The 27,358-nt window shown below is 39.0% G+C and overlaps 1 protein-coding gene across 1 annotated transcript in view; it reads right to left on the bottom strand.

The window, feature by feature from the left end:
* Positions 1 to 27,358, bottom strand: part of CDH7 (cadherin 7) — a 121,176-nt gene that overhangs the window by 26,724 nt on the left and 67,094 nt on the right. Inside the window, exons 6-7 of the mRNA XM_042962757.1 lie at positions 25,292 to 25,479; positions 9,659 to 9,912 (exon numbers count right to left, since the gene is read on the bottom strand). Of these exons, the coding sequence (XP_042818691.1) occupies positions 9,659 to 9,912; positions 25,292 to 25,479 (442 nt within the window). The remainder of the gene's footprint in view (positions 1 to 9,658; positions 9,913 to 25,291; positions 25,480 to 27,358) is intronic.

Here is a 27,358-nt window from a genome sequence, read left to right as displayed (position 1 = left end):
CTTCTTCATCACAAGGACTTGGCATCACTGAGGATTAAAGGGGTTTCTTATTTTCAGGGGCGCCTGGGTGGCTCAGTAGGTTGAGTATCCGACTTCAGCTCAGGTGATGATCTCACAGTTTGTGGGTTCGAGTCCCGCATCAGGCTCTGTGCTGACAGCTTGGAGCCTGGAGCTGCTTCGGATTCTGTGTCTCCTCTCTCTCTGCCCCTCCCCTGCTCATGCTCTCTGTCTCTCAAAAATAAATAAACGTTAATTTTTTAAAGGGGTTCCTTATTTTCAACCAGTCCTTCCAGGCATACAAAAACCTAGATTTTATATAGGAGACATTCACTACGATATAAAGTTACCTAAGAAAAGCAGCCCCTCAATCAAGAGAAGTAATGATTACATGGGCATTTTTTTAAGTGAGAGGTGCCAGATGTCTCTCAGGAGGACTGACTGAGCCAAAAGAAAAGGAAGAGCCTAAAGAAGTTCAGAGGAGCACCTTGTACAGGTCTGGACCCACGGGCCAAGGTCCTGAGATGTTCGATGGCCCGAGTCAATTAGAGGCTGAACAGAAAGGAAGGGCATAGGTTGTTTCTCTAATCACAAACTGAAGTGCATGTCAGTGCATCTCCTCATGCTGTTAGTGGTGTTTGGACTCACAATGATCCCTCTACTCTCTGCAAATGACAGCCTAAGAAAACTTGGCCTCTTTCAATGCATGTTGGAGGAACCAATGAAAGAGATCACTTCTGTGATCCGCCGCAGTTGAAGCTTCTGCTCTATCCATTTATTAGGCAGGCAGCTTGAAATCTCACTGTCCAGCCTCAGTCCTTTTCTTGAGAGCTGTGAACTGCTCCAGACTCCTGCAATGTCTTGAACTCAAATTCAGTAGATTTAAAGCAGATCCAGCGGCCTTTCCCCAAAACTATCAGTTCTTCGTAACTTTCCCGTTTTCGGAACGAGCTGAGTATTTAAAGCAGAGTTGACGTTCTTCTCTGAATCCTCAACTGTGAAGGGTCATGTGTAACAAAGACTTCTACTTACATGTCTAATATTCGTTTACCCTTCATTCTTATTAATAGAACCTTGCTTTTGTTAGATGCAGCCATGTGTTCAGCTGAACAACTGGGATTACTAGTCTTCCATGCTGATGCAGTGTCAATCTCCTTATATTAACATTTTAGCAAATGAGATGAAGAAAGTTGAGTCGAGCATGACTGAAAAACCCCTACAGACGATAGGAAAGCGCTGATAATTCAGCTTGCATTTGATGTCCGCCCCTTCCCCTCCGTCTCACCTGGGACACGCACACAATGGAAGAGGTCCAAAAACCATCTTGTAAATAGGAGGTGATGAGTGCTTGGCATGAGAAGCCAAGGCCCTTGATGACATTATACTGCCAAATTGTCAGTCCTTGGGTGCATAGCTCCAGACTTCTCATTAGTAAGTCATTAGTGTTAAGCTTTGTTGCAACTAGCCAAGCACAATTTCAAACAAGGGCAAGCAGGTACTATTATGGTGGTATTTCAGAATTAGATACTAACATCTCACAGTTGGTTGTTGATGGAGACAAGATTCAGAACCGTGTCATCTGAGCCACCTGTCCATTATGTACCACATTACCCATAAACGAGCTTTTAGTCCCTGTCACTTACAACTTTACGATTCAGCTTCTTTTCGCTTTTTCCCCAATGCTCTCTTATCTAAAACCCTAAGCCAGTCAAACTGATGTTAACGGATTAATTAAAAGGCCATGTGTCTCTCCATTTCTGATGTCTTTCCTCGTGTTGGTCCTCCTTTACTCCGTGTTTCCGCCTTTCCAATTATTTTAGTCCTATGATTCCTTGAAGACGGTCCTCTAGCATTAAAGCAGCAAGCCTTTCCAATTACATAAAAGAGAAAGAATTTTTCCCCCCAATCGGGGCCTCTCTAAGGCGCCAGATGTGGAGCAAGCACAGAGGAGCTGTCTTGACTTCTGCTCTAACTCATCTCCATTTTCCTGGCTTTGGATACATGGGACTTAATTGCCATCCTGGAGAATTGCATTCCTGCCTCAAATCAGAGACCCTCAGGCCTCAGAGGTTTGGGGCTTTGCTTGTGGAGAAGAGCAAATCAGAAAATGTGGTTGATTTATTTGGGAGGAAAAGGAAGGCTCATGGGACAGGGTCCTGCCATACATCATTCTGAAGAAAATGGGTACCGGTTTCAGAAAGAAAGCCCAAGAACAACATCAGAAAGCAGCAAGATTTAAACCTAAAAGCTAACGTGTTATGGATTTTTGCCAACCCAAGAGTGTTCTTCATTTCGACCCATGCCCCGCCCCCAGCATCAAGTTTCTGTTAAATCACGCCAGTAATAATTTTGGAAAAGTCTTTAAAAAATAATGTAGTATGACGTGATGTGACTGTGGGACCCCAGGATTCGAAGTCAGGACACCCTGGGATATTAGCACCAAGCTTGATCTGACTGCCTGGAGGGACTACCAGTAATTTAATCCCTCAGCCCAAATTTATTAATAAGTGAGTTGAAACAGAGATCTCCAAAATTTTGTAAGTGTCTGATCTGATCTCAGCAATTATCCTACATTATCACAGAGAGTCACTGCATATTTTTGTAACTCTAATTTCCCTAGGATCAAACAAAAAATTAGGGCACTCGGTACTGGGAAATCAAGGCTGTTCCTATAGTATATTGCCAAGAAAAAAAAAAAAAAAGAACAATTCATAGTCAAAGCAACATCTCTGAAGTTTAGTTCATTAAAGCCACTCTGTTTTAAAAATATGATACATGCATATAATCCATAATGGGCCTTTCTTGGTTTGTATAAAGAATACAGGCTGTCACTAAAATCCCTTAATGTTTAATGTAGGGAACAGTTGGAGGACACATATTTGGATCTCTCTGTTCTCTAGATCTTACAACTTTTTTCAAAACAAATATTTTAAACTAAAAGCAAAAACCAAAGCAAAAACAATTTACAAGTTATGCCTTTTTAAGAAACCCTGCAGTAGTTAGGATCTGTGAACCTGGTGCTCCCCACCACAAATCACACGCAAGGAAATAAAGGACACGATTTATGGCCCCGACCCTGCCACTGCCCTCCTGTACTCATTTGGGCTCTCGAATCACTATTTATACTGTTCTGTTTCTTTCGCCGCAAAATGAGACAGTTTTACAAGATGGTTTATCATTTCCAGATTTAACATTTGCTTTTTTAAGTAAGATTTTGTGTACCACCTCTTTCCAGCTAGATAACAAGAGGGTTGGGAACTCATCTAATCATCTGTATACGCTCGGCTCTCTGTACATCTGCAATGAAAAGAATTCCTTAATAAACGCCTGTTATTACCATGGCTGCTGTTTGAGAAGCTATGGAGATCAATCGAAATGTTCTTCTCCAGCAGCATCCTTATCGCCCAGCTACTGAGATGCATGTGAACACTCACAAAGAGGACGTGTGGGTGAGTGAGCTAGATTAACACAAATGTATCACCGCTACTCCCCAAATGGCAAAAGATAATGTGATAAATATACACGAACAATTCTGAACGCAGAAACAGCTGAGTCATTCGAGTTGAGATCTTAAGAAACGCATGTGTGGGTGGGTGCCTGTGTGTGCCTGTGTGTGTGTTGTGTGTGTGCGTGCATGTGTGTGTACTGCTGTAAGGAGTGGGCAGCTTCTCATACAGACCTTGCTAAAATCCTGGAACCACATTTTCTAACTGTGTGACCAGGAGGCAGATGTATTATAACACAGGAATGATAATGCTTGCCTTACAGGACTTTAACAAGAAATTTCTTCAAAATAAACTACTGAGTTCAGCACTTAGAGATGCTACTCTTTGTACTCTCACCCCCTGCTGATAACGGCAACTCGATTCTCCTTGGAGATTTAAACCTTCCCAATCTCATGCAATCTTGATGGTACTCACAATCAAGATGCCCAGAACTTCCTGGGTAAGAGACGGGGCACACGTCCTAAGACAGGCCAAAAAACTTTCCAAGAAACGTGAACCTTAAACAGAGGGCCACGAGAAAAGAACAGGGTTGGCACGGGTTCACCCCACTGCCCCATCCTCAAAAGACTATCTGCTCATTCTTGCTGGTCATATTTCTAGAAAAACCTTAGTCTTCTGTTTTCAGAGTACTGGCTATGCAATGTTTTCTTTAATTCTGTGAGCTATCCCCAATTACTTCAATAAATCCTTTTTTTCAGTTATCTATGGCCAATTTCTATTATTGCAACTAAACAATGCTAAGAGTACAGTTCAGTGTAAGTATAGCTCCTTAATCTTTCTTCCTCATGGATAGTTCCCTGAGACTCACACCGAAACACATTATGGATTTAGTATTCTTCTATTCATCACACTTTTCAATAAGCATTTTAAATGTGGAAAATAATATAAGGGACAAATCAAGAGAAATGTAATCTTCAATAAATTCATTACCTGCAGTCTTCCAAAAGCTAACTCAGAACTCCAAGCAGAGTTCTAATTCTAGGGCAATATGATAAAAGATGGAAAAATTGATCACATATATTAGGAATTTCTACTCACATTTTGAAAATTATCTCTGGATATTAAATACGCTAGTATAATAAAAACACTTTTTTTTATCTTCACCATATGTGAACTTTTTTTTTTCATTTTTAGTGATAGTTATATTCAATTGGGCAGCATTTTGACATTAAAGCTCATATTTTCCCGATGGAATAGATTTCTGCTACTTTGCACATGAACCACTATTTTTCCTCTATGTTACTGGCTAAGTTTCTTACAAAATAAGATACTACCAAATAATTTAGATTAAAATAATATGTACAAATATATGCATGTATACAGGCTACTTTAAAAAAAAAAAACCTGCACACTGAATTATTCAAACATCCCAAATGCGTTCATACTAGTCACACTACATAATGTAATATCTGATACTATTTTATCACCTTTTATCTGAGAACATAAAATACCAGGAATGCCAAAAGTGCCTGCAGGTAAGTAATATTACCTTAGAATCCTTGAACATAAGTCCAAATGTAGTTCTGTATTTAACTTGTTAGAAATGCTGAAAACAATCCCCATTAATTTTTATGACCCCCCCCCTTCACATCTAATCTTATTTGCGATGATATCATGTTTCAATCCATTGGCTATTTTTAGCATAGGGATTTCGGGCTGTTTGTGCTGCCTAGAGAAGTACTTCTGATTTCATAAAACAGCACTCGACTCTTAAGATGTAACTAAATAAAACATAAACAGACTTTGCATAACGTTTTCGTGGTCTGTCCAAATTCTGCCCTCCCTCAAGGCCTTGCTTACACGATCACTCCTTCAAACGAAGTCTCCTGTCCAGTCAGCTCAGAGTGACTACAATTTATCTCATGATTTGCTCTGACACTTTCCCCCCTCATTTTGTTTAACGTTTATGGGATCTTATTTCTTCAACCGGATTGGAAGTTCCTGGAGGACAGAGGAAATGTTTTATTCATCTTTGTTTTTCCTGTCAGTATTCTCCCCAGCACTGTGCACAAAGCAGGTTCTCAATAAATGTATGCTGATGCAGTGCTTTGGTCTCCAAGTGCTGACATGAAGGGTGAAGAGTGTTCTAGGCTCTAGGCTGCTCTCCTAGTGTCTCCCGTCTCGTTGACGAGACGCGCAGAAGCGAAGTTTCTAACATTCAGAAAGATGATCAAAATCAGAACGTGACCTGTCCTTCCAAATTCAACAGATAAACCCTGATATTTGGCATTCTGGGACAAAATTTACATGAAACAGTAAGCAACTACATAAAACATAAAGAGCCAGGTATATGCTGGACCTCAATGATCTACTTTTGCTTTCAAAAAAGCCTCTTCTTCTTCTTCCTTTTTTTTCTTCTGGCTAAGTAATCTTAACTATCACCTAATTTGCATTTTGGGCTTCTAGTTTCTATATGGGAAGAGGAAAACAATGTATACATGACATGATGGGGGAGGTGCCCTATCTGAATGCTAGGCAAGCTACAAGGAAGATATGACATTTCACGATGGTGTTATATTCTGGCTAAGTACCGTGCTTAGAGTTCATTTAACCTTTCCACCTATCGCTACTATACTTCTAGATGGTCAAAATGCTTTATCGTGATGTAGATGCCCAGTCCTCTTTTAAAGAAAGGGCATATGCATAGAGAAGAGTTACTCATCGCTTTGGCTGGTGCCAGAGGTAGGTAAAAATAAAAAGTGCTGAGCAAGGAAGGGATCATATGAGACGAGGCTCTCAATTCTGTCTTTTTGGAGGAAAGTGAATGTGTTTCCTTCCAGAATTCTAGTCTCATACCCCACATATTGGTAAACATCCCAAATATAAGTAGCCTATGCTAGATTTTAGTATTACGCTACAAACCTGTCAATAAATTTAAATGCGAAGTATCCATTTTCCCATCCTGTTTTACAATTCAAACACTATCGGCCTCATTTCAAGCAGTTACAATAAAACAAATACTACTCTTCCACTCCTCTAAGAACCACACCATTTCTAAAGGTGTGAGCACAAGGTTCACAACTCTAAGACGCTTCGGGATCTAACTCAATCTGGAAATTCACTTTTCCTAAGATCTCAGAAGACTGTGACATCTACCCAACCAGTGGCATTTGCTGAAGGAGGGCTTACATTTGGATAGGTACCTGAGCGCCCAATGCAAACACGTGTTCATGTCCATTAAACTATGTAATATTGTCTGTGTACTGGAACCTATGTGAATACCAAATAAACTTCACTACAGACTGCCAATACGGTTGCCTGTAGAGTATGTCTCCTTTCATTGGCTTGTTGACCTTGAAATAAAGATGGCAGGGAAACACAACAAACTGTAATAATAGCAATGTATCATGATAATGCTTTCTAATGCTTAAGTCATGATTCTCAGTTTGAAATCATTGGTTACTTTCCCTTTATTAATCTTCAAAGAACTTGGGAGAAGGCAGGGATAGGGTTTACTTTTCCTTTTTACTGGGTATATGGGAACTTAGGAGACTAAGTGCATCCCCTAGGTAACTCAGCAAATATCAGTGCTGAGAAGAGAACTAGTCTTCTAGAGAATGCACATCAGTGAACACCTATTCATCAAACTAGAATCTGACAGGAGGAGCCTGGCCTTTCAAAGGTGGGTATCACAAATGGATATGAAAGACAGATGCAGAAAAAAAAAAAATCAGCTATGGATGTGAACTGACCTTATAAAAAATAGTGTAAAAATGCTTCAAAAGTACTAGTGGTAAATATTAAGTCAGGGGCACCTGCGTGGTCCAGTCAGTTTAGCATCTGACTTTGGCTCAGGTCACGATCTTGCGGTTCACGAAGTCAGGACCCGCGTCAGGCTCTGTGCTGACAGCTCAGAGCCTGGATCCTACTTCAGATTCTGTGTCTCCCTCTTTCTCTGCCCCTCCCCTGCTCACACTCTGTCTCTCAAAAATAAACGTTAAAATTTTCTGAAAAATATTAAGTAATGACATGAATTCTACAAAAGCAAAAAAAAAAAAATACACACGACAACATTTTAGTCCACTTTGAACAAAGGCGGTCCTCTTTAGTTGTGAGACTTAGGTGTTCAAAAACTGATATAAGATAGCACTAAGCTGAACTTCCAGGCCACCTTCATTAGTCTTAAGAAAAAGAAAATGAGGTCAAAATAAATTCCTGGCCAGCCTCTTTTATTGACGAAAGCCACAGAGATCTGTACCTTCAAAACCAACAGAGTTCACCTTCTGACCCTTTCTCTCTCTGTACTTCAGGGAATAGACCTGGAGGTCACTTCATCTCTACCTCAGGTCACTACCCTCCTAGCCCTACTCTTCCTTCCTCCCCAAATTATAATACTGCATTTTTTTCAAATAAAGTACTATAAAAAGTAAAATATTTGTGTGGCGAGGCTCTAACAGGATGACATACAAGCAAACGAGTAAAGGAAAAATAAGAAAGAAACAAGATAAAAACGCAATGCAATCTATCAATTTTCCTTGACTCCTCTCACTCAAGGCCCGAATCGTGATATATATGCGTCTCTTCTTTTACACCCCTAACGTCACGAAAGCATTCTCTTTCTTCCCATTGAATGGTTTAAGCAGAAGTCTGACTGTTCTGAGTAGCTGATCTGTGCCTACAATCATGCTGTGTCTGACTGTTCCTAAGGGAAGGAGACTTACATGTGTCAGTAGGAGATGTGATGCTATAGCAAACCCAAGTTCAAGTGTGTGTAAGTCAACGGGATTTGGTGGATGCAGCTGAGCTTAAGTTAGGAAACTGTTCTGACAACGAAGGATGGACTGTTTTAGGCAGAAGGGGAAGGCGTGCTCTACCTGCTACATTTGCGACTTCCGAATGTTCTATTGCACGGAAGATTATATTCCTAGAGATGGTTTGTGATCACTGTGTTCAAAATAATATAGCCGTCCATATAGCCTGACTTTATCGTATAGATAGGGGGATGCCAAGTCTGACTTCATTTTTGAACAATTATTTTAAATAAATTCTTCACTAGACTATGATATTAATGTCAGACATGATAGAAGGAAAGGAGAGTGGGGTGTGTGTGTGTGTGTGTGTGTGTGTGTGTGTTACCATATCTATATCCCTAAATAAGCTTATTATTTAGGGAGGTAAAAGATTATAAGCTTTTCTTAACAATAATCATCGTCTAAATTACGGATATTTTTCGTGACAGTTTACAGTCAACGTCCAGACTTAGCTCAGAAGTCAGCTCAAAGCTCTCACCATTGCCAGATAGCAGTTAAATCTAAATGTGGTTAGCTTATTAGTTGAATATATATAAAATACTGAGTGATTTTTGTACTTTATACCTTTACGTTTTTGTAGTCAAAATCCAAAAGGTCACATTGAGAAACTTTACTAGTGAACCCACATTAAGACATGCAATACAAAGACATTTCAAATATATTGTCTTTATAACATTTATCTAAAAAGACATAATGTATCGTATGCACACACATGCTAACACATGCATACACAAAACCATACATGTAGATCATAGGTTGTAAGTTTTATGTAAAAAGTGCGAAATTGGATATCATGGTATTTTGACGTGCTTACCTATCATCATTTTGTTAGTTGCGAAGAGATCAGTTGCTTAGAACCGTGTGTCTAGTCTCGATACAGGACTATTGATAAAACACTTTAAAACAGTCCTTAGATACAGATACAGTTATACTTTTTATAAGTGGAAATAATAAACAAATACATGCTAACCAAACAGGCCAATATGAGAAAATGATCTCGTGAAAGTCAATCCCTAATTTAAATTTTTTATAAAATTAGTTTTCTAATATATGCATATATCCCATAACTAGGACACGCATCACTTCATCTTTGAACACGGTTTGCTTTGAAAGAGCTCAGGATAATTGGTTGAATAGGAACATCAGCTATGGCTTGTGGATGATAACGGATGCCTAAAAATTATTGCTACATAATAATGGCCCCAGATAATCAGGTGAAACATTTTTAAATTAGTAAAATGTTGCACCGCTCTGATCCTGGTTCCTTCTGCCTCTATGGCTCAATATATATACAAAACTGGTCTTCATTTGCCATGAACCAAAAGCATCGTAACGCAGAGACACGAACTGTGAGCAAAGCACACTCTTGTAAAATCGCATAAAAGGAGAGCAATGAGCTTTTACCTCACAGGGCTGTTGGAAGAATCTGGGTCATGAGCCGCGACGGTGCCAATGATATTCCCAACTTGGGTAGCCTCCGATACCTCCATGGGGTACAAGGGTGAGGAAAACACAGGGGGCTCATCCACATCTTCCACGATTATTTTCACTGTGGTCGTGTCGCTGAAGGGACCCAAGCTCAGAAAGCGAGGGTCGGCATCTTTGTTTGCAGCTTCTATCCGGAGTGTGTAACTTGTTTTGGCTTCAAAATCCAGGTCCTGTAAAGAAAGTTATTAGGAAAATTAAATTACCAATTAAATAGTCAGCTAAGCAGAGCCTTTTCATTTATGAATGTCAGTACGCATAGAAAGGACTCCGCCACGAAAATGCACCATCAGCATTCACAAATAATAAATAATAATGCCAATCAGACTCCTTGCTGCTTTTCTGGCTCACAGACAATGGTAAGTGCTTTTCAGCTAACTTAATCCACTCCGCTGGCAAATGCAAGTCTTTTGAATATTATTTGAAAGACAACTGATAAGATTGAAAAATCTTTCCAACAGGGATATCAATATAATTTTCTTCAACCATGTAATTTAGCTGCACTATCCAGGGGTGCACACTAAAAAGAAAGAAAAATACAACTTTCCACTGAATTTATTATTTAAAAGGTCATCTTTATTGATTTCAGGGACTCCATTCCAGTCCTGAGCTTTTATGGATGCTCCAAAGGGAGCCAGCCACACAGGATAGGTGGTACGTTGAGTTTGTGCCGTATGAAAACACAGCCAGTTCTCGACGAAGCACGCATTGTTTCTTTCTCCACAATCCCTCTACCAGTGCACACTGTGTCTCTGTATTTGATGGTGGAGAGTTATATTCCAGAATCTCCATTCTGTAACTTTCCTAGAGGATTAACATGCTAACGCGTTCCTCAAAAATAGTGACCCAAGTTAAACCATTTGGCAGCTTTAAAAAGTTGTAAGGGCAATTAAATGCTGTCCTAGAAACGCACCATCTGTGGGGGGAAAACAAAAAAGAATGCCGCACACAACATGCTGAAGTTGTTTGTGACAATAAAATGCTCTTTCTTCAAGGGATACAGAGCCTCAGAGTTTAATGACTTTCGATCTCAGTCTCACCACTGAAAAGCTGTCCCCAAATATCACTTACGTTCAATAAGACAAAAATAATGGTGTAAAAAAGTAAAGGCATGGTATGAAATATAACACATGATACATGTAACTCTCGTTTTTACTTAATGGTTATGTCACAGGAAAAGTATTATGAAAAGGGGCAAAAACGTAATGTTGCGAATTATAATCCAACTTCATCTATTATGTAAGTGGGCACATGAGTGTTACATACATGAAGGTATGCATACATTCCAACCATCCCAAAAGGTGTGATACTAAAAAAAAAAAAACCAATGTAGTCATATAAATATAAATTAGGGGCGCCTGGGTGGCTCAGTCGGTTAAGGAGCCGACTTCGGCTCAGGTCACGATCTCGCGGTCTGTGAGTTCGAGCCCCGCATCGGGCTCTGGGCTGATGGCTCAGAGCCTGGAGCCTGCTTCCGATTCTGTGTCTCCCTCTCTCTCTGCCCCTCCCCCGTTCATGCTCGGTCTCTCTCTGTCTCAAAAATAAATAAACGTTAAAAAAAAATTTTTATAAATATAAATTAGGAGATGCACATATAAACACACACTGAAAGTATATATATACACATATATGTATATATGATGTACAGAATATATATACATGTATACATATATATACATCTACACACGCTTAGACAAAACATAATACACATACACACATAAACCCATGTATGTACAAAATATACAAACATTCATGTGTATTTGCAGACATGTATTACATGAAAAGATTCCATGGCTCATCTCTGGTTAATACCGAGAAAAAAATATATAGATCAATTCTCAAAATAGGTTTACAATATCTAGATAAAGGAGAACTTACTGAACTATTTACTGGCCTCACATCGGTCTCATCCAATCGACTGTAAGCTCCAGACTGTTTTGTTAATTACTAGCATTCCCAGTGCCTATTATGAATTCAGTACATAGAAGGGGCTCAATAAATTCTTGTTGGATTAGAAAACTAGACCACAGATAGCCAGGACACTTGGCCACAGAGAATCCCGATGGCCAAAGTAGGGGGTGAGGGGAAGGAACAATTAGGTATATTGGTATTCTACCACAGGAAAAAAAAATTCTTAGAATTGCTACAGGAAAATGCAGTTTTAATTTTTTCTGAAGTTTCATATGAAAATTCAGGGGCACATGACAGTGCTCTAAACAAGTCCTTATTAGCAAATTCAGTGATATTTTTATGAGGCTACCTTTTTTGTCTATTACCTAAAAATATTTCTGGCTCGATAATTCTCAATCAAATGTGAGACTTAGGACTACCCAGAGGAATTTTCTGACACACGTGTGGCTCCTTCAATGAAAATTTTGATTCAGCAGATCCAGGATGAAGCCCAACCATACGCATTTTCAAAAGGCTCACTGGGTAATTGTGATGCAAACCCTCTTGTAAGAAGCCTGATCTTTGCATTAACACGGTCTTGTCACCATACATACAATCCACTATTTAATTTGGGTACTGCTGAGAATAAAAAAAAAAAAAAATGTACCTAAATGCATTTACTTAGAGACTGTAAACATACGCACAAACAGCTCAGATATTAACCTGTTTACTTTGTGCTTCTATTACTTATAGAACTGACAAATGATGAGAGGAATCTTATTTTTATATAATATGTATCTGTGTATGTAGAATGTGTTTTAAAAATCCTGTTTATCATCTCCTTTTAAATCAATTCAAAACCACAACTTTTAAGATATTCATTCAGGTTTATCAAAAGGGGTAACAAGTATTTCTGTATTCAAGGAAAAGTGTGACTGATATATGAAACAATAATTTAAAATCTACCACACAAATGAATGCAATTATTTTATAGCAACTTTTTTTTTTAATCTGTCTAAAAGGCAACAACATGAGATACAGACATCTGGATGCCACTGAATCATAATGAAACACAGTATCACACATGATGATTGGTTGCCTGAGAGCTATTATGAAAATAGAGCAACAAAAGAATTCATATGAAAGGCTATGAATCAAGATTACAGACAAAAGAATTGCTACACAAAATGATTTTCAGAGCAAATCAGAATAAGCCAGACAATATTTTTCAAAGAGAGGTGTGGGGTAACAGACAGAGTTGTTAAACACATAGAAGAAAAAGCTTTTGCAACAGAATTTTGATTCCTATTTCTTTTTCTTATTGATTTCTATGTAAGCAACATATTCCGTAACTATTAGATTTAACGAACAGGGTTTTACTTGGGGAAAGAAATGTTAAAGCAACAGGTGAGGAAAGGCAAAGTAAAAGGAAGGAGATGAAGGTAACATCTGAAGAGATTATGTTCGATCTTAGAAGCTACATATCACTGGAGACCGTATGTCACTGGAAATCAAACCAAAACACTGTTCATGCTGTCGCCCACAATAGCAAGCAAGATGTGGGATTAATGAGAACCTGAGTTCAAATGGAAATCACGTAGACCCAGACGAGTGATGTCATAGAGACATATCTGGGACCTGTAGAAGCCGCTGTTTCATCTGTCAAGTGACCTGTATGTCGGAGACACCAAGAGAAAGAAGCAGCTTATTGGGTATCTTATCTCCTAGACTATAAAATAGGGCTGTGTTTTTTGTTTGTTTGTTTGTTTTTGCCATCAGAGATGAGAAACTTCAGGATTAAAAAGAAAAAAACTGCAGAGAACAAACTGATGGTTAGCAGAGCGCAGGTGGGGTGGGGGTGGTGACACTGGCGAAGGGGATGAAGGCTTGAAAAGTGCACTCATCTTGACAAGCACGGACGAATGTGCGGAACTGTCCCATCAGCCGGCTGTACACCTGAAACTAATATGACACTATGTTACGTGTTAACTATACGGGAATGAAAATAAAAAGCGTAATTAAACACTAAGCAGTATAACTGCGGCAGAGGTGAACAACCTTTTTCCTGTAAGGAAATAATACTAAATAATTAGGCTTTGCAGGGTATGCATTCTCTGCCCCCTGCAAATGAATTAGTGTGGCCGTGAGCCAATAACGCTTCATTTGCAGGCAATGAAATTTACATTTTATATAACCTTCACATATCACACAACATCCGTCTTTCCCGATTTCTCCATCATTTTAAAAACACAAAACCACCCTGGGCTCTGGAGCTGTACAATAGCAGACAGGCAGTTGTTTGTCAACCCCTGATCTAGGGAGCCCAACAGAATAAGCTTATTTTTCCAGACTAGATGCTCACCCTTCTTTCTCCCATCCTTTTTACTACAATTAAAATGAACTATTCACTACGAGCATCACACTTCGTCTTCCAGTTCATATCGCCTGCTGGCCCTTCTTTCCCACATAATTTTGTCTTCTTTCTCTTATTGAAATCTCAAGGATACTCGTGATCACCTTTTCTTTTATGAGTGTTCCCAGAATCCCCGTACCTAACACATAATAAACCTTATGTTGAAGGCTAACCATGAACAAGAAGTTTTATACACATTTTTAACGTACATTGAAAACGATGCAAGGCTGGTATTATTAATTGATGTGAAAACCAAACAGCAGGGAGTTACAATGGAAGTGTAAAGTTACATGTGTAGAAGGGCAGGCACATTATGTGAACTCAAGGCCATGTCCACCCACCACCTATTCCCTTCTTGCTACAAAAAGCAGGCTTGAAGAGCAATTAGGGCTTCGTATTGTATGGCATTATCAAATTTAGGCACCTGCTTACGTCGCCGACCTCAAAGGTTTGCTTTAAAGTATTCCTTGCTTTAAAATACGTAGAACACTGCCCGACACTGAGTAATCGCTGTACAAATATTCACTTGGTCATTATCATTCTTAGTGCCATTATTTCCTGCTAGATTATGAGCAAATCCAATGACAGTTAAGACCATGCCTTCCTCTTCTGGAAGAGGACACCCCCATGACACCTACACCTTCAGTAAAATCACTTTATAATATGGTGGCTTGGATTTTAAAAAAATATATAGAGTGGGGTCTCCATAGTTCCCCCTGCCATTTTTAGCATTTTTAATAGTAGAACCTAAGTTAAAACATAGTCATGAATTCATTTAATAAAATCAATGCACTACATTCTTCTTTTCCATATAGTTTGGCTACTGGTCTATAGCCAAAGGTGCTCTCATTAAGCTCAACGGCCTCCTTTTAGCTCTTCTTCTTTTGAGCAATGCAGAAGTTGATGTTTAGGAATTGATTCACATTAAACTCTTCTTTTTAAAAAATATTTATTGGGGTGCCTGGGTGGCTCGGTCGGTTGAGCGTCTGATTTCGGCTCAGGTCACGATCTCATGGTTCATGGGTTCGAGTCCCGCATCGGACTCTGTGCTGACAGCTCAGAGCCCGGAGCCTGCTTTGGATTCTGTGTCTCCCTCTCTCTCTGCGCCTCCCCCACTCACACTCTGTCTCTCTCTCCAAAAATAAATTAACATTAAAAAATATTTTTAAAACATTCATTTATTTTGAGAGAGAGAACGTGTGCATGCACACACCAATGCGTGCAGAGGAGAGGGGCAGAGTGAGAGGGAGAGAGGATCCCAACCAGGCTGTGCTGACGCAGGGCTTCACGGTCTCATGACATCTCATGTTTCATGAGATCACGACCGGAGCTGAAATCGAGAGTCGGACACTTTACCAACTGAGCCACCAAGGCACCCCCCAGGTTAACCTTTTCCTTTGCAGATTGTTCTTTTTCTGCTCTTCTAAACATGGAGTGGTGTCATAAGAGCTGATTAGAGCGTGTGTGTGTGTGTGTGTGTGTGTGTGTGTCCCCCTGTCTATATATTTAGTGTCTTATATTTAATGTTGATTTTGTGCAAAAGCACGAAGACTGTCATTTGTAAAACACTTCTTTCTCTGGAGATTCCAGCCGTCTTTTGGATCAAAGCATATTGTTTTGTATTCAATATCCTCCCTACTTGTTGATCAAACCAACAGAAACCTTTTGTCTCCCTTTAGTAAGTGGGCCTAAATGAAGCCATACCTATGGAAAAATAACCCCACTCACAATTTTCCCTTTACAATGATTTCAAATAAACCTACTGTCCAAAACCTTAAAAATGGCCTACAACCTTGAAAAAGGTCTCTCAGCAAGGATAAATTTAAATAGCATTTAAATACAATGATAAGAGTTCTAAAGTTACTCCCCCCAAGTACTTTTCAAAAGCAAAACACACCTTTATCATGTGCAACTGCATTATTGCCTTTATTTTCACCCTTTCTTGGGTTGTGCCCAAGGAGGCCTTCATGTTTCCCACTTGCCTAAATTTAGGTAGGCTTCTTCCTGACTTTGGCCCCTGACAGCCCTTTTCTTAGACAGCTTGTATCATAAGCCCATTCTCTGCCCCTTTGAGAGGTAAATTAAAAAAAAAAAAAATCTTGCCATTTTTACAGCCCAGAAATGTCTTCCTCAAGAAATGGGGAGGCATCTCTTTGAAATGTCATTATCAAGGAAGACCGACCCTCTAGCTGCTGGCTGCTGTGGAGGGTAGGAGCCAACCTTCAGTCTAAGCCTTACTCCAAGTTGTAAAACTACCCCCTGTCATAAAGGTACATGAAAATCTACTTTTCTTTTGGGTAAAGCCAATCAGGACAGACAAATGTCGTTATCTCTCTTCGTAGATACTAAATTCTAACTCGGTAGCCCTCTTTCTCACCTGACTTGAGTTTATTATTATTAAAAAAAATTTTTTTTAGAGAGCAAGAGAAAGTAAGTGTGCACGGGAGTGGGAGGAAGGCAGAGGGAGAGAGAGAATCTCAAGCAGGCACCATGCTCAGCATGGGACTCAATCTCAAGACTGAGATCATGACCTGAGCCGAAATCAAGTCAGACACTCAACCTACTGAGCCACACAGGCGCCCTCCTCTGACTTGAGTTTAGACTGAATTATGGTCTCCTTCTCCTACTGCAATATCCTTGAAGTCTGTCTTAAGCTGTTTAAATTTGTCCAGTGCAATTTTTGCTGACAGGTGCAAGTGATTTTAGCATCTTCTGAAGGTTTTATTTGCCTTGAAAACTTTTGTGAATCATAAAACCTATGTTCAGATTTGGACAATAGAGTACTTTTTTTTTTTTTTTATAGAGGATAAGAGAAGGGAAACACAGGTTTCAAGTTGTTATATGATTCTATACTTGGATGCATTATGTTGATGCATTAAAAATATTTAAGGACAAATAATCCGAAATGTCGCAAAATAAGTATAAGCAAATTTAGACTAAGCAAAAAAAGATTATGAGATACCACCATGTCCAGTTTATGTTTCTAGGAGAATTATTATCTTTTCAAAAAATTATACTTTAACGCAGCTCTTTATCAGGTACTTGATACAAATATTCACATTTTGCTAATATACTATTATTACTACACAGAAAATTTTTGGTACTCTATAGGTAAATTGGTACCCCACCAAAGATCTTACGAATAATTGCAGAAAAGTTTAAGCCCGAAACATTAAGTTATGTCAACCCATTAGGAATAAAATAAAGACATACATATCGGGAGTAACTATCTCCATTATCTAGCCAAACAGATGTCTTTTGACTTCTATGAGTAATTAAATTAACATATCTTAATCTTGATATGAAAAAAAAGAGATAATTCACGCAGGCATCATAACACATCTCCATTCTGTAACTTAAAAAAATCTGAGACAATCAGTTAAATGCACATACATTTCAGATTTTTAGTTGAACTAATCCACAAAGAGGTAGAACTGTAAGCTGCTCGATGTATTCCCCATTAACCATACACATTGATGGGGCGCCTTGATGGCTCAGTTGGTTGATTTTGGCTCAGATCATGATCCCAGGGTCGTGGGATCGAGTCCCATGTCAGGCTCTGCTCTGAGTGTGGAGCCTAATTAAGATTTTCTCTCTCTCTCTCCCTCCCTCCCTCCCTCTGCCTCTTTCCTGCACTCATGCTCTCTCTAAAAAATAATTTATAAAATAATAAAAGAAATAAAAATACAACACATTTATATAGCCTTACCATATGCAAGTTATCATGCTAAGTGTTTAACAGCATTATTAACATCATTGATTCTCACAAGATAATACAGCTTCTAACAGATCTTTTTAACAAATCTAGAACTGAGTCAAGACAGATTGACTTTCTTGCTCCTAATCACACAGGGTGGCTCCAGTGTCTTTGTTCCCACAGACTAAGAAAGAAAAGCAGAATGAACTGGAAGTATAAATCAGATCATCTAAAACAAACACACAAAAGTAGTAGGAGTTAATCTCAGGACGATGACAAAAGGAAGAAAGGGAGAGAAATCCTATAAAACTGACGTTGGAAACAAGCAGTCCATACTGGGGGGCGGGTGAGATTTGAGTGAGAGAAAGTGAGGGCTGTTATCACCAAAATGTGCACTGCCATTGTACATTATTTCAACTTGAGCACAGAATGCCTAAATCAGGAATTACCCAGACTAGTTAATGTCTTGCTTCCTCTTTTATGTTATTGTCTGGATTAGCTTTTCCACTCACAGAAATGCTCCATTTGACATATGTGTTAATTTCCTACTACTGCGGTAACAAACCACCATAAATTTAGCGGCTTAAAAGACATCAAAGTATTGTTTTACCACTTTGGAGTGCAGAAGTCTAAATCAAGGTATTGGCAGGGGATGTGTTCCTTCTCAAGGCCTCGGGGAGGGGCAGAGAGAGAGGGAGACCCAGAATCCGAAGCAGGCTCCAGGCTCTGAGCTGTCAGCACAGAGCCCCACGTGGGGCTCGAACCCACAACGGTGAGAGCACGACCTGAGCCAAAGTCGGACGCTTCACAGACTGAGCCACCCAGGTGCACGCGCCCCCCCGCCCCCCCACACCTGCCTTCTTCCATCTTTAAAACGTATCACTTCTTTCTCTGGTTCTGTTATCACATCTCTTTTCTGACTCTGACTCTCCCTGCATCCCTCATATAAAGACCTTGTGATTACATTGAGCCCAAGGAGATAATCCAGGATAATCTCCCCATCCTGAGTTCCTTAATTTAATCCCATCTGCAAAATTCCTTTTGTAATATAAACTATTCACAGGTTCCGGAGATTAGGATGTAGAGATCTCTCTGGGAAGGCACAGGGTTCTGTGTACCAGAACCTCCTACTGTGAATTTACTAGACTGTTTTGATTTTCATAAGCAGAAAACAGGAAACAAGCCTTTGCAAAAGACTACATTCCTGCCCGGCATCTAACACCTGGTTCACGCAACAGCCCAGGCAGAGGTCTCTATTTCCCAGCATGCACGACTGAGGATACCAAGGGACGCCCTACAGAAGGGTCTCACGCATTTTCAGGCAAGCTGAACCCAGATTATGACCCAAAGGCAGTTTAGCTCGTGTTTTCCTGGGAGCCTTTACCAAACGGTGGCAAATACTGATTTATTTTGATCCACGCAATTATTTTGTGAGCAAAGCTGACACAGGAGAGAAGGCGAGAGTAGACGTCAGCCGACCTGAGATTCTTACTTCCACCATTCCTTCTATGTGCACCGTGAAGATTTTTTGAGCTGAGTCTCTCTGGAGCACAGCTGGGACTCAAAATCTTTTTTCTACTTTGCCAGCGTCCACAATGTTTTATAGCTCCTTTCTTTTCGTGTGCGTGTGTACATATGTGTGTTTCCCACTCACTGCTCAAATCTGGACTGGCCTGTGTTGCTCTGATGAATATAACGTGGCAGCAGTGATGAGCCAATTCTAGACATTGGCGCCGCGAGTCCCTGCAGCTTCTCTTCCTGCCGTTCTTGGAATAAATCCAGGTTAGCTGTTGGATGATGTGAGCCACATTTCCCCTCTTGTTGTCCCAGCAGACAGACAGCCACCTCCATGGAGAAGCCACCAAGCTGACCAAGAGCTCACCACTTAGATGAGCCTACTTAAGACCAGCAGAAAAATCACTCTGCTAACCCCCCACCAAATTGCTCACCCACAAAGTCATGACCTAAAGAAAAACTGTTGTTTAAAGTAGTCCATTTGGGGGGTAATTGGTTAAGTCGCAATGGATGGCTGACACAATTGTGGAGAGACACAGAATACAAGTTGGTGGCTTCAGTTTGTGACAGGTGATGACAGCATAGCCAGTAAAAGTGAATCAAACTAGCCTTGAAATGACCAAATGAAATGGTGGGAGGGGGTCATGTCTAGACATGTGATCTCTTTGAATTCCAGGCCCTTGACTCTTCTAATCATTTTCTGATTGGTTGTATTCTGTCTTTATCACCTAAAATAGATTCCAGGCTCCATCAGTTCCCTTCTCTATTGATAATATATGCAATTACTTTTCTGTGCGTGTGTGTGTGTGTGTGTGTGTGTGTGTATACTTTTTTTTAAGGTTTATTTTTGAGACAGAGCTCGAGCAAGGGAGGGACAGAGAGAGGAGGACAGAGGATCTATCTGAAGTAGGCTCTGTGCTAACAGCAGTGAACCTAATGCAGGGCTCAAACTCACAAACCGTGAGATCATGCCCTGTGCTGAAGTTGGACTCTCAACCAACTGAGCCACCCAGGCACCCCTGTATGTATATATATGTGTGTATATATACATATATACATATATGTATATATGTATATATATATGTATTTAATTTGCTTTTTGACTACTTATTTTTAAACTCTCTGCAAATACCTTAATGCTGGAAGAATAAAACAATTTCCCTTTTTTGAATTATTCTCTGCCCTTCTAACTTAAAGTTTTCAGTTTCACCAGTGTCTAAAGCATTCTTTCCCTCACTTGATTCATTTATTTTTTTAACTAAGCTCTATGCCCACTGTGGGACTTGAACTCACAACCCTGAGATCAGCCAGGCACCTCTTTCCCTTACTTTCCATACATGCTTTAGGGAATTCTCCAGTGTCCCTTTAATTGTAATTGTCATGCATATGGTAATGCCTCCCAGACCTAAGTTTGTACTCCAGGCCTCTGCCTTAAGCTGCAAATCCTTATTCATGACCTCCTAGACATTATTATCCAGATATCATAGGCACTTCACGTGTATTCCAAACCATATTAATCATTTGCACACCCCTATTCAAGGACACACTTACCCAGTTACCCATGCTAGAAACATTAGTTTTCTCCTTAAATTCTCTCTCCAATTTTCTTACACAATCACTAAATCCTTTCTTATCTCTTTCTTAAATATCTCTTTCTTGGAAGCCTACCCACTGAAGCTAATTTAGGAAACAACACACCATGGAAAAAAAGACAGAAGTCAAGGAAAAATTTGTACGTTATCTGTGACTTGTTTATACAAAGCAAAAAAAAAAAAAAATAGTGATGGACTCACTGAAAAATGTCTTTGACATACATATATTCCAAGAACATTGCTCTGATAACTATCAAAAATCAAAGCAAACAGAAAATACTCCCAAGCGAACATGGCCTTTGCCTCTTTGATCAAGACTATCATGCGTTGACATGTACATTACTATCAACTTCCTTCAGAGACTGTCAATTTCTTACTTCCTTTTTAAGACCTTAAATTCATCTCTACTCTTGGCTATTCACACACAGGTAAGTTTATACGTTGATAAGCAGAGAGCCTATACATATGCACACATGAGCATAATGATTAAAATGACAGAAGGATCTACTTAAATATATACAGTAACAATGGGTTGAATTAATTGGAAAATATAATCTGAAATTCAGAAGTCAACTAGAGTTACTGTATTAACCTTATGACAGTCAGCCTTTAATTCCAAATTTGTGCCTTTCACGGTCAAATAAGGGAAACATCTTTGTTCCATTTTGAGGAACATGCCTCCACAGTGGGATTAATTGAATTGGATCTTTGAAAGAAAAATGTAATAATAAGAAAAAAGAAGAATTGTGAATGTTGTCAGTTTCCTCCACTATACATCAACAGCCTTGTATGAAATGCTGAAATACAAACTTGACTCTGGGGATTAGCCCCTCAGCACTTCAAGTAGTCGACAAAGGACACGTTTCAATAACAAGATGGTAAACCCGGGAGCTCAGAAATCCTTGCGGCCGAGTTGAAGGTTCAAAGGAAACTGCGTATTTGAACTCTTGCTCCCCAGCGGTGGATGGGTGCGGGCCACCTTAAGGATCCTTCTACAGTAATGCTTTATTATTTCGTGGCTTTGGCGTCATTCTGAATTTCTTAAGGTACGAATATAAGGAGATTATGAAGATAGCACAGAATCGGCCAGAAGAAGCTTAAATATGCTGTTTGACAGTGACCATGTGACCCACCAAACACCATCTGTTGGCCAGAGAGGAATGTGTACTTGTCCTTCACAGGAAATGCGTCTTGAACACACATCCTTTTCTACTGCACTGTGACTCTATGGTAATGAATTTTAGAAAAGCAAAACTGCGTCGTTAACCCCTGCTGAGGTCTCGTCTTGCAAACTGAAGTACGTTAGAGACAGGACTGACGTATCTCAAAGGAAAAGTAGAAAGCTAAAGGACACCCCCTGTAAATTAGGATATGAGACTGCAAGCAGAAAAACTTCTAAGTGGGGAAAAAAACCGTGTTCACTCACATGGAGGAATATTTATGTTGACACTTGGTGAATTTTGAAGCCCTGTAGAACTGCTCGCCAAGGTTATCATTAAATCATTCATAAATGGCCAAAGAACCAGCCTGTACGGCACTTTAACTGTGAAACACTGTATTTTTGTCATAATTTTTAAACAACACTTAAACTATGTAATCATGTTTATTCCTAATGTATAGAGGGAATATTTAAGTTGCGGAAAACTAATTCTGTGGCAATACCTACAAAAACCTTTAGCCTTGTGGATTCTGCCTATTTGGTCCTATTTATAAACATTTTTTATACAAGACATGGGGGCAATAATAGCATAACTTAAAGTAATCTTCCACAGTTCTGTACATATTTCTCTTTTACTAATGTATCTTCTTTAAAAAGACAGTTTTCCTATTCTTCGCTCTCTGCTCTTAAGTTCACTCTGTGCAAAGTGTAACATATGCAAATGTCTCAAAATATGACAACAATTTTCTCAAACTGGAATAAATCCCATTATAATCATGACAGTGCATTGTTTATGAAAAAACAAATAACTGAAGTTTTATCATACTACAGAGTCGAGAGAAAACAAGTTCAGGTGACTATGAAGCATGGTTCACAGGTACAAAATAACCGAATTCCAAGAGAAATGACTATCTGAATGGAGACAATGGGACTCGGCTGTCCAAATGTGAAATAATCTTTAGAGGTGTTCACAATCATCAGAATAAATACATACATCAAATCTCAGCAGCACCTGGTTGTAAATGTTTTCCTATAGTTAGGAGAGACTAAAAAAACCTATCACAACAAGGGTCATTTTTATGGATTCCCCATAGCATTCTACTGTTTTTCTAAATGAAAATTTTAAAATAGTCTAAGAACAACGGAAGAATGCTTCCTTTGTCTTCTTTCAGAATTTCCCGGTTTTAGTAAGAATGCTCTTGAGAGTCAGTTTCAAAAATCCATTCTGGATTTCACAGATGATTTCACTACTCTCTAGTACAGAAAGAATACTGAATTTATGGGACTCATACAGGTTTTTGCTCACTGTACTCCCTGTGAGGCACTTCTGGAAGCATTTTACCTGGAATGCAATACAGACCCCAATATCACTGAAACTGACTGACTACTGGAGCTCTCATATTGAAAGCTCTTGTTAATTCTAAAAATCCTTCAATGAATTCCTTGGAATTTCTAAATATATAACCTCTTTAATGATTATTTTACTGCCTCCTATCACTTTGTCGCATCACTGTCTCCTATTTCCTTAGTATAAGGGAGACGGTTTTCAATCTAGTTGGACTAATAAAGTGGTTTTGAATTTTGAACAGCAATTTAAACAAAAGATGGATTTGAGAAGCTAGAAACAGGTTGTGAGCTTGGGAGCTTTTAAAATAGTTTTGGAGTGAGTAATGATGACCAACCTTAGGATAGTGCTAAAGACAATCGAAAAATACAAATAAACCTACAGCCAAGAGCTAATATGGCTCAAAAAGGAGAAAGAAGAGAAGTTAGAAATGACTTCAGAGCTTTAAATTTAAAAAAGAAAACAAAAAAAGTATCCTATTTGACTGTGACCAGAATTAACAACTCTCTAAAACTTCAAAAAATATTAAGAAATTGGACATAATTTTATTACTGCAACACATATCAAATATATATTTGTGTATATGTTTTTCAACGATTTAGGCTCTCTTTATAATATATGAAATGCACGTGTGCAACAAAAATAATTTCTATATATTAAAATTTTTTCAGTATGAACAGACTGATTTCAGATGAATATTTCAGCTGAATCTTTGAAATCTCTGAGCAGCACTGTACTTTACTGCATTTCTTTTATTTTAGACAGCAAAACATTTGCCAACAGTTGGCCTGTCCTAGTTATTAAAACTTTTTTACACAGATTGTCACCAGCTGAGCTAAAACAGCAGCTGTCCACTGGAAATAATTGCAGAAATGTTTTGCCCATTGGCCTGAAATCAAACATATGTTTTCCGGTAACAACTAAAAATATAACTTTCTTTATTGACATGTGTTAATTATTCAGGAGTGTTAATTACAGAGTTATACACCTGGATTGTCAGACCAGCATGAAATTCCATTATTTAGGGGGTGGGATTTTCACGTTTTAATTTTCAGTACTTAGTTGAGACAATAAGACTATATTCTGTAATAATTCCTTTTTCCATTTTTTTTTAATTTAACAGTTGTCAAAGATCATGTCTATACAGAGCAAAGGGAGTAAACAGCTCATTTTCTCCCATATCTAATCAGTGTTGGGAGCTAATTTAAATATACTATGACAAACAGTCTTTAGTTAGGATTATAATAATTTTCTATCTCCTCTGTACTTATACTTAAGGGATTATGATAGGCTTCACAACTTTTCATGCTCTGTTTGTATGAATTCTTTAAGTACTTCAATTAGCATAAACTTTAAAAAGGAAGAACTGATAATGTAGCAAGTCTTCAACACTTTGGTTGCTATTTCCAAGTTTATACTTTTTTTCACAGAGATGGAGTGTTTGTCTAGTTTGCTAACAAAGACTTGTGGTTGATTTTAGGGTTTCATTCCTGGAATAGTCAACAAAGAAACATCTTCCCCTCTCCATTAGGACATTTGAAACAGTACATTTGTGGGGTGCCTGGGTGGCTCAGTTGGTTAAGCCTCTGACTTCAGCTCAGGTCATGATCTCATGGTTTGTGAGTTCAAACTTGGTGGCAGGCTTTGTGCTGACAGTTTGCAGTTAATGTGCCAGTGAGCCTTACGGTCACAGAACTACGATAAGTCTATTCTCTTACTTAGAGAACAGACTTGCAGGGCATAATTACGAATGCCATTCGCGATTCTCTATGATTCTGACACCTAAAAGTAAACGCATAGCTTTCTTCCTAAAGATAACATAACAGTATTTCCATATGGCCATTCATTTTGTCTAATACATTCTTCAATCAAAGTAAACATGGTTCTTAGCATGCTCTGTGGTGTCACCCTCCCAGAAAATAAGAATAAAGAAAATATTACCTTCTGTATAGTAATGATTCCTTCCTGTGTATCTTTGTCGACAGAAATCTTGAAAATCCCTAATCCGTCACCATCCACAATTTTGTATTCCATTTCAGCATTAGCTCCTATATCTGCGTCAGCTGCTTTGATTCTGGCCACAACAGAGGCCACTGGCAATGATTCTGGGACATTATACTGGTAAGACCCTGTGAAATTCAAATCAAGAATTGAACAAGCTTTATACAAAAGCTAACCAATAAAACCTATTTGGTTCTTTTGCATCATCTTTGCTTAATTTGTGTTCATAGTTCATAAAAAAGATGCTGAGGCAATATCAGATAAATGACGAGTTTCATAGAGACTCGAGAAATCTCATGGTGATGGTCAGATAATCACTATATAACAGCAGAAACAGTCTGAGGAAAGGTGTGAGAAGAATCTCGATTCCTGTTTTTCTAGTGGTGGGAAATACGCTTCTTTGAATAATAACATATATTTAAAACAATTATGAAGAAGATTACTAGATAACCATTGAATCGACATAATTAAAATATAATTACTGTAAATATTAAAAACAAAAATTGTATAGCTTAGGCTTCCAATGGGCAAATACAGGCCTAAATAGTACCGATGAATTATTGTTAGAATTTACATCACAGTGTCTGTTACTATGAAAGTGTCAGAAAACTGGGCCAGGGAGTTGATGAAAGACAATATTGGTCTTGTTTTAGCTCATAGATTTATCAGGAAGGATTACCTGTGTGGGTTTATGTAGAAGTGATTTGGAACACAACGGTACGAGAGCAGAGGCCGTATTATTCAAACAAAAGGAAAGAGAAGCAAAAACAGAGAAGCTTTTCAAACTTTCATTTGTAAAAATTCCTCTTCACCATCCTCAAAGTCAAAAAAAAAAAAAAGTTTGGGAAGCAGATGACCATGACCATGAACCATCCCTTTGAAACTAGAAAACTCCTCAGAAACAGTTTTCCCTGATCTTCTATTTTTTCCTGCCTTTTCCACCTATTCCATTCCCTTCTGGTTGTTAAACGCGGTGCATTTTCACTTTCTTATGAAAAGACTCTCTTCGAGAGGAACTGAAAAAGGAAAATGTATCCATATGAAGGGACCACGTGTTCAGTTCAGAATTACTATCGTTGGCAATTTTCTAAATTTTGTGACAAGTTACTGATTAAAAAAAATAATGACAAGAGATGCTGATGACTTTCAAGTGATCTCTTTCACACATCCGTAAGAGACCTTAGTAAAATCCAGAAATTTCAAGGTTAGAATAGTAGCTACAGGCAGTCCAGAAAATCTGAGCCTTCCCTCCTTGCCTTCCCTCACTTTAATGAGCAGGAGAGTATCTAGAGTAAGCTAGAAAACCTGTACTGTGTCTTATCCAATCATGACAACTGGAATAACACAAATTCTAAGTATCAATTCTTATCACTGTAGGCTTAAAGAAGAACAGTTAATTTGACTGTGAGTCCAATATAATTATATGATTGTTTTGTTTATTCTACAACCTTCCTCTCTTCTCCCATTATAAGGTATCAAAGGCACAGTTAAGGGTAAGTTCATTTTTTATGAATGCTGAATTTTGAGTAATTTCACTTGATTTTGTGTGGAGGCATTAAAATGTCTGTTGTAGGGGCGCCTGGGTGGCGCAGTCGGTTAAGCGTCCGACTTCAGCCAGGTCACGATCTCGCGGTCCGTGAGTTCGAGCCCCGCGTCAGGCTCTGGGCTGATGGCTCGGAGCCTGTTTCCGATTCTGTGTCTCCCTCTCTCTCTGCCCCTCCCCCGTTCATGCTCTGTCTCTCTCTGTCCCAACAATAAATAAAAAACGTTGAAAAAAAAAATTTAAAAAAAAAAAAAAAAAAGAAAATATTAAAATGTCTGTTGTATAGGGGCGCCTGGGTGGCTCAGTCGGTTGAGCATCCGACTTCAGCTCAGGTCATGATCTCATGGTCCATGGGTTTGAGCCCCGCGTCGGGCTCTGTGCTGACAGCTTGGAGCCTGGAGCCTGCTTCTGATTCTGTGTGTGTCTCTCTCTGTCCCTCTCCACCTCATGCTCTTTCTCTCTCT

Source organism: Panthera tigris, chromosome D3 (genome assembly GCF_018350195.1).
Source record: "Panthera tigris isolate Pti1 chromosome D3, P.tigris_Pti1_mat1.1, whole genome shotgun sequence".
In the NCBI taxonomy this organism is placed as follows: domain Eukaryota; kingdom Metazoa; phylum Chordata; class Mammalia; order Carnivora; family Felidae; genus Panthera; species Panthera tigris.
This window is presented reverse-complemented; position numbering and strand designations above follow the sequence as displayed.